The sequence below is a fragment of the Pongo pygmaeus genome, chromosome 10, assembly GCF_028885625.2.
Source record: "Pongo pygmaeus isolate AG05252 chromosome 10, NHGRI_mPonPyg2-v2.0_pri, whole genome shotgun sequence".
NCBI lineage: Eukaryota > Metazoa > Chordata > Mammalia > Primates > Hominidae > Pongo > Pongo pygmaeus.
Window position 1 is genome coordinate 110,130,170 of NC_072383.2, and position 17,942 is coordinate 110,148,111.

Consider the following 17,942-nt stretch of genomic DNA (forward strand, 5'->3'; position numbering starts at 1 on the left):
TCCCACCGTATTAAAAAAAAATCAAATCAAAATGGATTAAAGATTTAAATCTAAGACCTCAAACTATGAAACTACTAAAAGAAAACATTAAACTTCCAGGGACATTACTCTGGGCAAAGATTTGAGTAATACCCCAAAAGTACAGGCAACCAAAGCAAAGATGGACAAATGGGATCACATCAAGTTAAAAAGCTTCTGCACAGCAAAGGAAACCATCAACAAAGTGAAGAGACAGCCCACAGAATGGGAGAAAATATTTGCAAACTACTCATCTGACAAGGGATCAATAACCAGAATATAAAAGGCACTCAAGCAACTCGATAGGGAAAATTTCAATAACAATTAAAAATGGGCAAAAGATCTGAATAGACATTTCTCAAAAGAAGACATACAGGCTGGGCGCAGCAGCTCACGCCTGTAATCCTAGCACTTTGGGAGGCTGAGGCAGGTAAATCACCTGAGGTTAGGAGTTCGAGACCAGCCTGGCCAACAAGGAGAAATCCCGTCTCTACTAAAAATACAAAAATTAGGCAGACATGGTGGCAGGAGGCAGGAGAATTGCTTGAACCCGGGAGGTGGAGGGCACAGTGAGCCAAGATCACACCATTGCGCTCCAGCCTGGGCAACAAAGTGAGACTGTCTCAAAAACAAAACAAAACAAAACAAAAAAAGGAAGACATACAAGGCCAGGTGCAGTGGCTCACACCTATAATTTCAGCATTTTGGGAAGCCAAGGTGGGAGGATTGCTTGAGCCCAGGAGTTCGAGACCAGCCTGGGCCAAATAGCGAGACTTCATCTTTATTTATGAATGGCAAACAGGTATATGAAAGGTATTCAATACTACTCATCACCAGAAAAATGGAAATTAAAACTACAACAAGATATCATCTCACCCCAGTTAAAATGGCTTTTTCCAAAAGACAGGCAATAATAAATGCTGGTGAGGATGTAGATAAAGGGGAACCTTCACACACTGTTGGTGGACATGTAAATTGGTACAACCACTATGGAGAACAGTATGGAAATTCCTCAAAAAACTAAAAATAGAGCTACCATATGATCAGCAATTGTACTGCTAGGTATATACTCAGAAAGGAAATCAGTTTATTAAAGGAATATCAGCACTCCCATGTTTACTACAGCACTATATACACAACAGCCAAGATTTGGAATCAACCTACGTGTCCGCTGACAGACAAATGGAGAAAGAAAATGTGGTATATATACACAATAGATTACCATTCAGCCATACAAAAGAATGAGATCCTGTCATTTGCAACAATGTAGACGGCACTGGAGGACATTATGTTAAGTAAAATAAGCCAGGGACAGAAAGATAAACTTTGCATATTCTTACTCATTTGCAGGCACTAAAAATTAAAACAATTGAACACATGGAGATAGTAGAATGGTTACCAGAAGTTGGGAAGGGTAATGGGGAGAAGGAGGGAAATGAGGTGATTAGTGGCTACAAAGAAAATTTAGAAAGAATGAATAAGAACTCTGCAGGACTGGAAGCAGAAATGAAAAAGATATTAAAATGATTTAAAATAATTTTAAAGGCTGGGTGCGGTGGCTCACACCTGCAACCCCAGCACTTTGGGAGGCTGTGGCAGCCGGATCACAAGGTCAAGAGATCAAGACCATCCCAGCCAACAGAGTGAAACCCCGTCTCTACTAAAAATACAAAAATTAGCTGGGTGTGGTGGCACGTGCCTGTAGTCCCAGCTACTCAGGAGGCTGAGGCAGGAGAATCACTTGAACCCTGGAGGCGGAGCTCGCAGTGAGCCGAGACTGTGCCACTGCACTCCAGCCTGGCGACAGAGTGAGACTCCGTCTAAAAATAAATAAATAAATAGAATAATTTTAAAATTTAAAAAGTTAAATAAAGAATGAATAAGATCTAGTATTCGACAACAAACCAGGGTGACTACAGTCAGCATTAATTTGTTGTACTTTTTAGAATAACTGAGGGAGTACAATTGCAACGTTCATTACACAAAGAAATGATGAATGATGATGGTGATGGATACCCCATTTACCCTGTGATTATTACACATTATATACCTTTATCAAAATATCTCACAGACCCCATGAATAATACGTCTACTATGTACCCATAAAAAAATAAAAACCTTTAAAGTAGACTGCAAAACCAAGGATCATCAAAAAGAACAGAAGACAAAGATATTAGTGAAGTAAGTGATGAGGTTTTTAAGTCTGCAGACCAGAAAAAAATAAATGCTACCACTGGCTGAAGATGATTTAAGATGGCATTCTCTACAAAAGAAAGAAAACAGGAATGGCTGAAGAAAAGGGGGAGCAAGTACAAGCAACAAAAACAGAACCTAAGCCACAGGTTAGGACAACGGACCTAAGCCACAGCCCCAGGTGGTGAGAAACAAGCTAAAGAGAAACTTACACAGCCAAAAAGGTTGCCTTAAAATTAGAGAGCCAAGATACCTCTTCAGCCTCAGTATAGGCAAACCATTTTCAATGGTTTCATTACCAAGGCTCTTGGTGTCATGGCAAACAGCATTATGCAACTCTGGCACATCTCAAGCTTTACTGCATTACCAATATAGCTAAAGAGTCAAGTGGCTAAGGGCAAATGTTGACAGGGTATTTATGTGGGCACACTGGCAATTTAAGTCACAATGCAGGAACTTACTACTTAAACTTTCATTTGTTCACAAAAATCTTTAGTAGAGGCTATCCACATAACCGACCAACTATATATATTGCCAAGGACTTTGGAGTTTAATTATCATAAGGGTCCTTGAGTGAAGGCAAAAATTAGACTTTTGGTGTTGCTTTTTCTTACAATGTCAAACACATCTGCATTTCTTACTATGGGTTGGACACTTTTTTTTTTTCTTTTTCCAGACAGGATCTGACTCCGTTGCCCAGACTGGAGAGCAGTGGTGCAAGCTCACCTCACTGCAACCTCCATCTCCCAGGCTCAAGAGATTCTCCCACCTCAGCCTCCTGAGTAGCTGGTACTATTGGCATGTGCCACCACACCTGGCTAATGTGTGTACTTTTTTGTAGAAACAGGGTTTTACCATGTTACCCAGGTTGGTCTTTAATGCCTGAGCTCAAGCTATCCACCTGTCTCAGCCTCCCAAAGTGCTAAGATTCAGGCATGAGCCATGCACCTATCCAGACGCTGTTCTAAACTATTTATAGGCTTATTCATTTAGTCTTCACAACGGCCCTATTTGATGTAGATACTATTATTGCCATCTTACAAATAGCAAGTCCACTACTTGGTATCTGAATATAGCACTCTGCTATATTGGAATATATTGTTATAATGCTATATTGCTATATATGGAATATAGCACTCTGCTGTATTTCCTCTCTGCGCTATACTAAATCTAATGGAAAACTGAAGTTCTTTTTTTTTTTTTTTTTGGAGACGGATTTTTGCTCTTACTGCCCAGGCTGGAGTGCAGTGGCACGATCTTAACTCATGGCAACCTCCGCCTCCCGGGTTCAAGCATTTCTCCTGCCTCAGCCTTGCGAGTAGCTGGGATTACAGGCGCCTGCCACCACGCCTGGCTAATTTTTTGTATTTTTAGTAGAGATGGGGTTTCATCATGTCAGCCAGGCTGGTCTCGAACTCCTGACCTCAGCTGATCCATCCACCTCAGCCTCCCAAAGTGCTGGGATTACAGGAGTGAGCCATCATGACCAGCAGAAAACTGAAATTCTTATGTGACTTCATATGGAATGGTACAATGACACCATTGTACATTCTCTGTACAATACTGGGTCATCTATATTTTGCTAGTAAGAATGAACATGTATTGAATACATACCATGTGCTAGACACTATGCTAAACACTTTATAGGCAATATCTCACTGAGCTCTCACAGAAACGCTATGAAGCAGGTTCTAAAACTAACCCATTTTGGCTTGGGGGAAGTAGATAGCATGCCACAATGTTACGCACATGATGTACAGAGGCCAACATTCAAACCTAGGTCCATTTACCTCTAAAACCCACACTATTAACCCAAAACAGATCAAATTACTAGCAATTCTTACACAAATAAAGCTATTAGCACTCTGCATATGGCTCAAAAGGGAAGGAACAACACACACACAAGGTATTCCTATTTCTGCCTAAATGAAGGACTACAGATATTTGTGAACAAATGCAGTTTGGGGCTATGAGCATGTCATGAAGTTAGCTCTAATGAATCACTGACTGACAGTGCAGCATGCACTATGCACTATGCATTAGTTACTATTCAAAGCACTGCTAGCTTAAACACCAGATGGCCAGCCCTGTTATTTACTAGCCATGTGAGTTTGGGCAGATTACTTAACTTCTCTTTGCCCAAGCTGCCTAATATACACAGTGCAGATACAAACAGAACTTGCTTGACAGAGATGTTAGACAAGATTTAACATACAAGCATGAAGAACAGCATCTGGTACACAGGAAATACACAATAAAACATAAGAGAATAACTTTATATTATCTGAAGAGAACAATTAGAAAGTTCACTCTTATTTTTTTTTAATTAAAATTTAAGTTCTGGGATACATATTTTTTTTTTCCACTCTCTTTTTTTTTCTTTGAGACAGATTCTCGCTCTGTCGCCCACTGATGCAATCTCGGATCACTGCAACCTCCACCTCCCAGATTCAAGTGATTCTCCTGCCTCAGCCTCCTGAGTAGCTGGGATTACAGGCATGTGCCACCATGCCTGGCTAATTTTTATATTTTTAATAAAGATAGGGTTTCGCCATGTTATCCAGGCTGGTCTCAAACTCCTGACCTCAAGTGATCCACCCGCCTCGGCCTCCCAAAGTGTTGGGATTATAGGTATCAGCCACTGTGCCCGGCCCACTCTCATTTTTTTAAAAACCATTTCTTTTCTTCCTGGTATGCCCCTATGGATCAAGGAGTTATGAGTAAGAGGCTAAATAATACATTTGGTTATTCAGGCACCTAAAAGTAGTAAGACTAAAACTCCTAAAGAGATAGACTTTTTATGTTGCTCCTTCTTGGAATTTAAGTCAAGCATTAATGAAGGTTTACAGAAAGTTGTGCTGATAGCTAAAATGTTTTCTGCTAACTGAAAAAGTATAGCCTTTTAAAATACAGTTAACTCTAATCAAGACAGTACGGTACTGCCATAAGGATAAGACATAGAGATGCAGTGGAGGACAATTCAGAGTCCAGTAATAAACTTTCATATTTGTAGTCAACAGACTTCCAACAAGCATGTGAAGTAATTCAATGGAGTAAAGAATAGTCTTTTTTTTGAGATGGAGTCTCACTCTGTCGCCCAGGCTGAAGTGAATGATCTCAGCTCACTGCAACCTCTACCTCCTGGGTTCAAGCGAATCTCCTGCCTCAGCCACTAGAGTAGTGGGACTACAGGTGTGCGCCACCACACCCAGGTAATTTTTGTATTTTTAGTAGAGATGCAGTTTCACCATTTGGTCAGACTGGTTTCAAACTCCTGACCTCATGTGATCTGCCTGCTTGGGACTCCCAAAGTGCTGGGATTACAGGCGTTGAGAGCCACCGTGCCTGGCCAATAATAGTCTTTTTAACAGATGTTGCTGGGACAACTAATATCTACATACAGAAGAATGAATCTGAACTTACAGAGTAAAAATGGTTATAAGTGTATGGTTATATGTCAATTAGAAATAAAAAATTAATATAAAGAATGAATTTGAACCCCACCTTATACTATATTAAATAACTGCTCAAAATGGGCTGAGCACCAAGTCACTCTCCTATGACCTTTTTTTTTTAAATTTTTAATAACAATTTGTTTCACTTAAAAAAAATCAAATGTTATTCTCATAATATTGTTATAGGAAAGGGGTCCCGATCCAGACCCCAAGAGAGGGCTCTTGGATCTTGCACAAGAAAGAATTCAGGGCGAGTCCGCAGTGCAAAGTGAAAGCAATTTTTCACTTTGGGAGGCTGAGGTGGGCGAGTCACTTGAGTCCAAGTGTTTGAGACCAGCCTGGGCAACATGGCGAAATTCTGTCTCTACAAAAAAATACAAAAGTTATTAATAGCGAGGTGTGGTGGTGCACACCTGTAGTACCAGCTACTCGCTTGCGCCCAGGAGGCTGAGGCTGCTGTGAGCCAAGATTGCACCACTGCCCTCCAGCCTAAGCAAAAGAGCGAGACTCTGTGTCAAAAGAAAAAAAAAGTTGCTCCAAATGGATCACACCTCTAAATGTAATTCTTAAAAAAACCCAGAAGAGTAATAAACCTTAATGATTGACAAAACAGTATTTTCTTAGATATGACACCAAAAGCTTAAGTAACAACAAAATCAGATAAATTGGACTTCATCAAAATTAAAAATTTTTGTGCTTCAAGGAATGAAAAAGTAAAAAGACAACCAACAGAACAGGAGAAAACATTTGCAAACCATGTATCTAACAGGGACTTGTACACACAATATATAAAGAACTCCCACAACCCAATAATAAAAAGACAACTCAATTTTTAAAATGGGTAAAGATTTGAACAGACATCAATCCAAAGAAGATATATAAACGGCCAATAAACACAAAAGATGTTCAACATCATTAGCCATGAAAGAACTGCACATTAAAGCCACAATGAGGTTAACACTTCACACCCACAAGGATGACTATAATCAAAAAAAGACAAGACAATAAGTGTTAGCAAGGATGTGGAGAAACAGAAACCCTCATACCCTGCTGGTGGGAATGTAAAATAGTGCAGATATCTTGGCAAATAGCTTGGTAGTTCCTCAAAAGGTTAAACACAGTTGCCATATGACCCAGCAATTCAACTCCTAGGTAGGTACACAAAAGAAATGAAAACATAGGACGAGAAAAAAACTGCACACTCATGTTTGTGGCAGTGTTATTCAGAATAGTCAAATAGTGAGAACACCACAAATAGCTACAAACTGATTAATGGATAAACAAAACGTGGTATTATCCACATCAAGGAATATTAGTCAGTCACAAAAAGAAATGAAGTACTGAAACATGCTCCAACATGGATGAACCTTTATAACACTACTCTGAAAGAAGCCAGTCATAAAAACCACATATTTTATTATTCCATTTGTATGAAATGGAATTTGCCCCAAATAAGCCCACCCATAGAGACAGAAAGTAGATTAATGGTTGCTTAGGGTTGGGAGTAGGGGAAAGAGAAGGGCTGGAGGCAAATGTGGAACAACTGCTTAACTGGGCACAGGGTTTCTTTTGGGGGTGAAGAGTATGTTTTAAAATCAACTGAGGAGACAGTTGTACAACATTATGAATATTTTAAAAACCACTGATTTATACACTTTAAACAGTTGATTTATATATGTAAATTATATCATTAAAAACCACTGATTTATACACTTTAAACGGTTGATTTATATATGTAAATTATATCTCAATAAAGCTGTTACAAAAACATGCTAATTCACATGCTTCAAAGTAAAAATGTTTTTTCTTCATGAGATATTAAATTCAATCCAAGCGTAGTATAAGAGGAGACTGAATGATGTTAAAAAAAATAATACTGAGGAAAAAATTCAAATGGGGAAGAATACCTACAGCAAGACATCATTTATAGCAAATTTAAAATTATGCAAAATATCATCTATTGCTCACAGATATATTCATATGCAGTATATAAAGAACTGCACAGAAAAGAAACCCTTCCTTTTGGAAGGGAAGAGGGGGAAGCAGCTGAGGAGGGACAAATACATAAGAGGAGTTTAACTGTGTTAGAATGCTTTATTTACTAAGCTGGGTAGTGGGCACATGATCATATTCAATATTCTTTGTATCATTTGTACGTGTTAACTATTGTTTAACAAATTGAAAAACTTTTTTTTTTTTTTTTTGAGACGCAGTCTTGCTCTGTTGCCCAGGATGGAGTGGAGTGGTATGATCTCGGCTCACTGCAACCTCTGTCTCCTGGGTTCAAGCGATTCTCCTGCCTCAGCCTCCCAAGTAGCTGGGATTACAGGTGCATGCCACCATGCCTAGCTAATTTTTCTATTTTTGGTCGAGACAGGGTTTCACCATGTTGACCAGGCTGATCTCGAACTCCTGACCTTAGGTGATCTGCCCACCTCGGCCTCCCAAAGTGCTAGGATTACAGGCGTGAGCCACCATGCCCGCCAACAAATTAAAACTGAAGTTAACAACTGTTAATAGCATTAAAGCTGGTAGATACATGTGCTAAAGTATGAAATAATAAGTAGTATTTTGAATGTTACCAATAAGTCAAGAATGAAGCTATTGTTAACATTTAGAAAGCTAAAACACAGGCTGAGGAAAGGCTACCTTTGCCTTTGATTCACTCATCCTTTAATTCAGCTACTTTTTTTAAAAGGCTGGTATTTAGATTTTCCTTTCTAAGAAGCTAAGTTTCAAGAAGATTTCTTGGTTGGTCTCAAAATCTACCTTGATATCCATAGTAAATAACGTACAAAAGAATGAAATGACAATCAAGGAGAGATGTTAAGCAAAGCCTGTGCTAAGACAGAGAAATAATGTTACAGAAAGATTTTGACCACAATATTTTTGTGTACAAAGTATAAATCTCCAACTACCTCAGAACACCAGAGTCCAGTACATCTTCCATTTGCCACACTAGATTATTAATGACTTGGCCTTGCTCTACTAATATCTAGCTTCATTGAACAAAGCAATCAAATGACCATCAAATAGTAAGCTGTGCTATGGTGGTTTCAAATGTCAGGGCTGTACTCTCATTTGATACCTACATATTGTTGTTACCAAATCTCATGATTTTAGTTATCCCACTTAAAGGACAGGCAAAGACCACTTTAAAAATGTTCTGCTTTCTACATATATGGTTTGATGTTTCTGATTGTATACATAACGCATTTTTATAAATAGATAAATCTTTAGTAATGCTTATTTTTTAAAACTCAAATTCATCAGTTAGTACAATACTTACCCTAAAATCATTCTTAAATTTCTTTAAATCATCAATCTGTTTCCTATGTTCAGAAACAATTGGTGATATACCTGTAAAATTAAGAACTGTTAGACACAAGTTTATTTTTAAACTTTAACATCACATTCTTTTTAGTATGAGATGATAGAAATTAGAATAAGATATAAGATCAGAAAATAATTTCAAATATTAAATTTGGATTTTGGAATTTGTCAAGCAATACATTTATCTATCACAATAGTAAGAAGGAATGTTGAACAAAAATATTCTGTACAGGCATAAAATTAGACATACTTCTTCCTATTTCTACAGTTAAGCCTAATGACTCTTTAAACTCTAACCTTTGTTTTCAGCTTTTGAGAAGCTAGGTGATGTTTCATTGGGCTTAATATTTTCTTTATTCCCTGCAGGAGAGTTCTGCCTCTGATCTTGAAGCCTGGAATCTTTAGCTAGAAAACAATTTAAAAAAAAAAATTCAGAGAAGTTAGAAAAGCAAAACAAGAAAACACTGAACAATAATTCTGATTTCCTATGTTTTTGGAAAATAATGCTTTCATTTAAACAGAGGCTTTTTTCCTTTGCAGATGTCATATGAAACACCAATAATTTTATTTACGTAAGTATTTGACACCCAGGAATGTTAACCTTTGTAACACAGACATTATATTAAATTAGTAGTATTAAACAACATCAAAATTTACATAAACTTTTAAATGTGCACTACAAATACTTGTCTATGAATAAAAATAACCTGGAATTTTTTCATATAATGTTACCCTCTAACATTCAATTTCACAGCTGAGATTATGGATCCAGAAGCCCTTTGTTACATACCCTCACTAGAAGGGGTAACAGCTCTGTTCGATGCAGGACTAGCAGGCGTAGGAGATGCAGCTGGAATAGGCATGGCAACAGCTTCAGATGGAATAATACCAGCTTGGGGAGAAGCAAGAACTGACCCACTGGGGGTATTTCCAATACTGTTCTGTCTGGGAGACCTGGGTCTATGAGTTTTAGGGGATAATCTTGGAACTAGAAGAAAGGGAAAATGTATTTATTACATTCTCAGTTCAAATGTTACTTCCTAAAAGAGGCTTCAGGCTTCTCTGAAGATCTAGGTAAAACAGTCCTCTCTAGCCCTTACCCTTTATCCCATTACTGTTTTCTTTTCCAAAATGTTAGGAGTTTGCTGGCAATCAAAACCACAAGTATATGAAGAACAGCAGCAATTACTAACACATAAGTATGATTTTCTCTCCTAACTAAATGTATCAAGTGATTCTCCTGCCTCAGCCTCTGGAGTAGCTGGGATTAAAGGCACTTGCCACCACAACCAGCTAATTTTTTTGTATTTTTAGTAGTGACGAGGTTTCACCATGCTGGCCAGGCTGGTCTCAAACTCCTGACCTCAGGTGATCTGCCTACCTTGGCCTCCCAAAGTGCTGGGATTACAGGCATGAGCCACCATGCCCAGCCCTACACATTCTTTGTAGCAACATCAAGGTCCACTGTGCAGTAATTAAGGAAACTTGAGACCCAAGTTAGTCAAAAGGGGAAGATAATAAAAGCAGGGTTTGTATCCCATATGACTTTCAAGTATGTATCTAATAGGTTTCATATACCATTATAAACCTATCTGCAGAGCTCAGATTCAAAGGTTTAGAGAAAATGGTTCAATTATTTCATTTCAGTGTTTTGTTTTTTTTTAAGTCACAAGGGTCATGGAAGAAAACTATTTTTCGCCATTTTTCCAATTAGTAAAAAGAGCAAATCTATAATGCTATTCTGAGTGTATCTCCAAAACTATGCTTATACTCTCTCACTTCTAATCATGTTATTCTCAAAATTTATTTCCAGACCATCTAAGTAATGTCAAAAGATTAACAGAATAGCTGAAGCAGATTTTTTTTTTTGAAATGGAGTCTCGCTCTGTAGCCCAGGCTGGAGTGCAGTGGTGTGATCACCGCTCACCGTAACCTACACCTCCCAGGTCCTGGTTCAAGCAATTCTCCTGCCTCAGCCTCCCGAGCAGCTGGGATTACAAGAATGTGCCACAATGCCCAGCTAATTTTTGTATTTTTAGTAGAGACAGCGTTTCACCATGTTGGCCAGGCTGCTGTTGAACTCCTGACCTCGTGATCTGCCCGCCTCAGCCTCCCAAAGTGCTGGGATTACAGGCGTGAGCCACTGCGCCTGACCGGCTGAAGAAGATTTTTAAAATTTTTGTTTTCTTGGTAGTCTTAAGATAATTGAAGACCAAGGAAGAAAATAAAAAGTACAAAGGAATTTGGGGTACAATTACATGAATGTGCATCACATGAAGCTGAGCAGAAATGTATAGCAACTAAAAACAGATTTAACACAGCTGAGTTTTGTTTTTGTTTCCTTAAGCTTGAAGATCTTGTTTCTTTTTTTTGAGACAGAGTTTCGCTCTTGTCACCCAGACTGCAGTGCAATGGTGCGATCTTGGCTCACTGCAATCTTCACCTCCCGGGTTCAAACGATTCTCCTGCCTCAGCCTCTCGAATAGCCACCACACTCGGCTAATTTTGTATTTTTAGTAGAGATGGGGTTTCACCATGTTGGTCAGGCCAGTCTTGAACTCCCAACCTCAAGTGATCCACCCACCTCGGCCTCCCAAAGTGCTGGGATTACAGGCATGAGCCACAGCAACTGGTCGATCTTGTTTCTTTTAAAGGTTCTATGGACTGACTAAAACAGACAAAGTTTTTTTTTTTGTTTTTTTGTTTTTTGTTTTTTTTAAGTATTCTTTGTAAGCTCTTGCTCACCACAGTTATGGGAACAAAGCACTAAGGACTGATTGGCAAAGTAGCAAAAGCAATCAGCCTTATTGTAAAATCGTGTCGTCTAATTTTTAAACTTTTTTTTTTTTTTTTGAGACAGAGTCTTGCTCTGTTGCCCAGGCTGGAGTGCAATGGCGTGATCTCAGCTAACTGCAAGCTCCGCTTCCTGAGTTCACGCCATTCTCCTGCCTCAGCCTCCCAAGTAGCTGGGACTACAGGCACCCACCACCACGCCCGGCTAATTTTTTTTGTACTTTTAGTAGGGACGGGGTTTCACCGTGTTAGCCAGGATGGTCTCGATCTCCTGACCTCGTCATCTGCCCACCTCAGCCTCCCAAAGTGCTGGGATTACAGGCGTGAGCCACCACACCCAGCCTAATTTTTATACTTTTATAGCTGCTGTCAGCATATTCCTTATGCTAATCACAGATAAAACTTGGACCCTTTATTTGTATTTGATATTCCTTATTATGGAAATATAGTTGGGAATTAGTGCCATATACAGATGCTATAGAAACACACCACAATGTAAGCCAAAAATAAATGTTTATAGAATGTACTGATAAACAAAGCTGCTAAAAAGATAAGGAAATACGGTCCCTCCAAATAGTGTTACATACTGTGTTTGCCTCATATTAGAGAGGTACTTTACAAAACTTTATAGTTTTACAATATATCTGTATTTATGAACCTTATAGGAATCTCATCACAATCCCATAATGTAGACTAGGCAAGAATTATTAAGTTGAGAAATCTCAACTTCAGAATGAGTGTCTGACTTGCTTTAACACATGATGAATAAGTGGTAGAGCCCAGAATAAAAATATGGGTTTCCCAATTCCTGGTGATTCTACTATTTTTAACATATACATACTTACACTTCCTCAAACAGAGTTGTAGCTCAGCCCTCTTTACATCTAGTGTAATGACAAAATGAGTACCGTCATTATGCCCAAGTGTTACCTACCCCCACTGACCACTGATGACCACGTTCCCCCCGAGGGACTGGTCCTTGCTACTGGAGGAGTAGCTGCTTCACTGGGTGGGTTGTGGGATACAAATTCTAGGCCACTGGATATGGAACCCCTCCCAGCAGAAACTCTGTGATTTCGAGGATGTCGCTGGGCCTTTGGGGACATCCTTGGAGGCCCTAAGGAAGAAACAGTGAACATCACATAAATGCCATGATGTTCATCAGTACTACTTTTCTGCTAAATACACCCATCCACACATACACGCACACACACTCACTCACTCTACAGTTTTTCCTTGGTTAAAAATAGAAAAAAAAAAACACTATACATATTTTTTTGGCCATACTAATTCTTTCAGAATTATTTCATGGAATGCCACAAAGTTTTATAAATAAATTTTATTATTTCCCTTTATTTTTAAAGAAAGGGAGGGATGAAGTTGGTGGTAAGAAATCAACAGTAAGATGTCAACTCTTAAAAGAACTGTAGCAATCTGTTTCAACTATGTCTTATTTGTAAAGAAATATGTTACTAGAAATTATGACTACATGATAAAATATTTTAAACCTTCCATATATTTTACCTTTCCCTGCCCCGAATTTTCTACATTACTTCTAAAATTAGAAAAAAAAATTTAAACAGAAGACTATTAATCCCTATACACCCCGATACCACTAAAATATATGTACATACCCTTCTTAAATTTCTCTAAAATTTTAGTTTATTTATCTCTTCTATCATGATCATCAATTTTAAAACTCAGCTTAAAACAGTAAGCAGTAACCTGTAAGCAGTTTCTTAGGCTTAGCAGGCTGTGAGCTGAAAATTCTATTAAAGGGATGACTTGTATTAGTCTATTAATAGATGACCAAAATAACTGACATTTGGGGGAGAAATCAGCACTATATGAATTGTCAAAATTCTACATTATTGATTCTGCCATGCCACTAGTGACTACTCTTTCTAAATCAGTCTACTGTGCATTAGACCAATCTATTAGGTAAGAAGAGTGGACAGAATGGCCCTCATCAGAGAAGCCTACTGGTGTTAACACCAAGCGAAAACTTTCCTAATGTCAAAGCCAAATCTCCTCACTCTCTCACCCTGCTGCCAAACTCTTTAGAACTTCAAATTAATGTATGTTGCCAATAGAATTATTATTTTATTTTTATAAGACAGAGTCTGTCTCTGTCGCCCAGGCTGGAGTGCAGTGGTACGATCTCAACTCACTGCAACCTCTGCCTCCCAGGTTCAAGTGATTCTCCTGCCTCAGCCTCCCAAGTAGCTGGGTATTTTTAGTAGAGACGAGATTTCACCATGTTGGCTAGGCTGGTCTCAAACTCCTGACCTCAAGTGATCCGCCTGCCTCAGCCTCCCAAAGTGCTGAGATTACAGGCGTTAGCCACCATGCCTGGCTTCCAACAGGAATTTAAACATGAACATGATCTTTAGAAGAATGCTAATGTTATACACTATAATTTTCAAATGGAAATATTCAACATCTCTGAATGACGCAGAAAGTATATTTCTGTGTGAAGTTAGTCCGTGAGCAGTCCTTAAATCTTAATGTAATAAAGATGTTCACAGTCATTAATGATCGTTTTATTTAATACATTCTCATTAAATAAACATCACTTATTCAAATGATGGACTGCAAGAAAAATATCAACAGATCTTTGCATTTAGTGACCACTATTAAGGCCCTTTTGAGCAAAGAAGTCACCTTGAAAATCAGTGGAATTTGCTCTTCAAGGTTAGATGCTTCAGTCAAAGTCATATGACCTGCCTGCTTAGATGGTAACAATTTATTTAAAAGTAGCCAATATAGTTTTCTCCAGGGAAGCAGGAGAAACACATTTTGTGCAGAAAATTTTATTAGTCCCAACATAAGCAATATTAACTAATTTTAATGAACAAATCAGATTAAAATTTTAACACAAATATTCAGAACTAGTATCAAAAGGACATTATGATTCAGAAAACAGGTTTTGAATATATGGGTGGCATTTAAATTAGAATGTTACCTTTCTACAACATATCCCTGTATTTGATATATGGCAATGACGGATTTAGTGCCAAATACTGAATAAGAATTACAAGATTTTATTCTTATTTTTGATGAGGAAAAAAATAGCTAAATATTCAAATTCATATGTCGTTTTTATCAATAATTTTATCTCAGATCAAGGACTTCTCCCAGATTAAAGCAGCTTTTCACTATGTAAGATTGCAAAGCTAACTTTAAAAAAATTACTGAGTTAAATTTAGAATTCTTCTGGCATTCTAAAAATCAGACTACTTTAATCTAAGGGCAGACACGCAAAGTCAGCTACATGGGCTGTCGCTCTCAAAAAGGACCCGGAAAACACCATCCCTGCGTATGGCCAATAGGAAGGTTCACTAGGACCTTGGCCAAAGAGCTGTAAAATGAACCTAAGTTCAAGACTGGCTGAAGAAAGTTCATTTGTTTAACTACTGTATACAGTGCAAATAAGGAGGGGGAAGGCTGTGGGGCAGACCCTTCTGGGGCTGTAAAGAAGCATAATTATCAGGCAGAGATAAACCCCCTTTTTAACAACAATTCAAGAGAGTTTACAGCTTCACACAACATTTATCAAATTTCTCTCTAATGAACAAAAGGTTAATAGAAATAGTTTTAATAAACTAAAGTTAAAACACAGAAATTATAGGTTATTAAATAATGAAGAGGAAACTATTTTGTAATTATAAACTCACATAGGAGTTAAACAAAGACAAACAAAAACATGAACAAATTGTGGTATTGTACCTTCTGAAGACATGCGTTTAGGCATAGTAGAGACAGGAGCTGGAGAACCATGAGCAGAGGGGTGAGACGGGGGTCTGGATGGCCGCGAGGGGGGCCTGGAGGGCGGCCGTGTAGGGGTGGCTGCCCGAGGTGGAAGAGAGTTGGGACCTGACTGGTAGCGAGAAGGTGGGCGAGAGGAAGGAGATGGGCAAGGCGATGGCCAGGGAACACCTGACAGAACAAATGATATGAAGGAAAGTATAAAAACTAAAGAAAAAAATGAGGGAAAAAAGTAAACAGAAAAAAAGTAAAATGACAAAAATGATTTCTTGTACATTTTAACCCTTTGAGGACAGTCATTTGATTTGTGATAAGTTTTAGCATAACTTAACTGACATAAATTCACATTTTACTTTAACCTCCTTAAGATTAAGTCTGTTTAAATGAATACACGTTCCCAAAGGGTTAATTAGGATCTATACACACTACTGAAGAAGACAGTTAAGACTTTGCCTATTAATCCTGCTTCTATAACTGTTTCTCAGTAACTGGTTGTTTAAAGGAATATAACATACACTAGATAATTTCACATAATAAATCACAATAATTCCTACTCAGGAATAAGATTATTTACTGTATTAGTTTTAACTCTGAGGCATAACGAAAATAAGCAGTAGCTATTACATCCAATTAGAAATGCTGGTTTCTTACAATTATCTATGATTTTCATCAGGCTTACGCTTGAACCTAAAACTCAGTTTGAAATCTTATTAAGCAAGTCCCATTTAAGTAGAAATAAAACATTACTCTTCTAGAGTCACAGGAGTATCAAATGATAATATTCATTGCTCTTTCAAAAAAAAAAAAGTCTTGACCTCATTAAACTAGAAAAAGGGAGACCTTCTAAATAATTTATACAGTTAAACACTTATCTAAGCGACTGCTTAATAAATACTGCAACTACAAAGCAGTCATCACCAAATAAATTTATATTGATGGATATGCCTAGGTAAAGATACAGCTAGTATTTAACATTACATATCACTTACCTTAATCTTATCAAACAGTCCAGGTCTCCTCTCCATAGGGTTCCACACACTTAAGTATCATACATTTCTCAGCCCCCTTCAGGTTTTTTAACTTTAAAATTCTGTTTATAAACAATTAAAATCTTTCCTCAGTGAGCAAAGAAATTTCACCCCCAATATTAAGTTCTGAAAATACTCAAGAGTGTCCATTTGGAGAGGAATTCTGGAGAAAAGACTCAATGAAAACAAATGAAATTGGAAACTTAGTGTTCTCTATTTTCATCTTTCTAACTTTCCAAATTTAAATAGCTAAAATTGAATGTCCACTCTTTTCCCACAAAGTTAGTAACATACTATTGCTATTACTATTTCCATACCATCCATAGAACTGTTGTTCAGTATCCCTGATTTATGGAAAAGATCCACAACCTACAAGATATATTCAACCTAGATTTAGAGGTAGAGTAAAAAATATCTTTCTACTAAAGATTCAAGTTTCTTTTACTTAAGTTGCTAAACTGTAACATCCACCCTTAGACTAAGGGTTGTTTTTGTTGTTTTTTAAGCAAATTTCTCTAGTCACTTTCTTCACATGACTCCTGATCATGTCTTGTATTATAAGTTACCTCAGATCCTTTCTTGAAGTAAGCATAATATAGAAACGAATAATGAAAATTGATCTATATTAACCACAGTGTTGCACACAGGTTAGAATTTTCCATATAAATTATGTCTAAATAATTTTATTATCCAGTGTTTTTAAAATTGAGAACCTACCCAAAGTTTCCAATTTCTTTATATGTGGAGTGTTTTTGGCCAAGTGATTGTCTTGGGTTAAATGTAGCACTTTATCTTAGTACATCATAAATATTTCATCATGCTAAATAATATATATGCCAATGACGTATACAATGTTTTACTAATTTGATATCCACAAAAGTCAATTTTAAGTAATGCTCAAGTGAAAGCTACTCCCCAAATCATTAAAGTGCACATTCATATCAGTTATGTAAACTATTTTAAGTATTTTAAGTATTTAGAAAACTATTTTATCAATGATATTGACAAGTCTGGTCAAAATACTTGCCTCCATTAACTACTCTTTGGTCTGAACCAGAATTCGGGTTGAAATCTGAAGTGTGAGAAGTGGATCTTGATGGCATGGAGCCTGATCCAGGCTGGCCCATACGCGGTGAATTCTGTCTCCCACTTCCCCAGGATATGACTTCTCTATTTCTTTGTCCAGGAGGAATATATTTATTTTCCCTGAAAATGAGAGATCCTCTAAATCATTTTATTCTAAAAGGTACCAAGCCAATGAAACATATCTAAAAGTCATCTAGACAGAAGGGAATGCTTGTTACAAAAAGGTTCTACACTAAACCAAACTGCCTCACTCCCAGATGCCCCTGTT

The 17,942-nt window shown here is 37.6% G+C and overlaps 1 protein-coding gene across 48 annotated transcripts in view; it reads right to left on the reverse strand.

Annotated features, from left to right (window-relative positions):
• Nucleotides 1–17,942, reverse strand: part of ATXN2 (ataxin 2) — a 144,078-nt gene that overhangs the window by 46,592 nt on the left and 79,544 nt on the right. For 17 of the 48 annotated variants that reach the window (XM_054442145.2, XM_063647065.1, XM_054442138.2 and 14 more), the window contains exons 9-14: nucleotides 17,616–17,794; nucleotides 15,522–15,731; nucleotides 12,727–12,909; nucleotides 9,790–9,987; nucleotides 9,297–9,404; nucleotides 8,956–9,026 (exon numbers count right to left, since the gene is read on the reverse strand). In XM_054442145.2, coding sequence (XP_054298120.1) covers nucleotides 8,956–9,026; nucleotides 9,297–9,404; nucleotides 9,790–9,987; nucleotides 12,727–12,909; nucleotides 15,522–15,731; nucleotides 17,616–17,794 — 949 coding nt within the window. The remainder of the gene's footprint in view (nucleotides 1–8,955; nucleotides 9,027–9,296; nucleotides 9,405–9,789; nucleotides 9,988–12,726; nucleotides 12,910–15,521; nucleotides 15,732–17,615; nucleotides 17,795–17,942) is intronic. The other 31 variants (XM_063647079.1, XM_063647085.1, XM_063647069.1 and 28 more) reach the window with 5 other exon arrangements.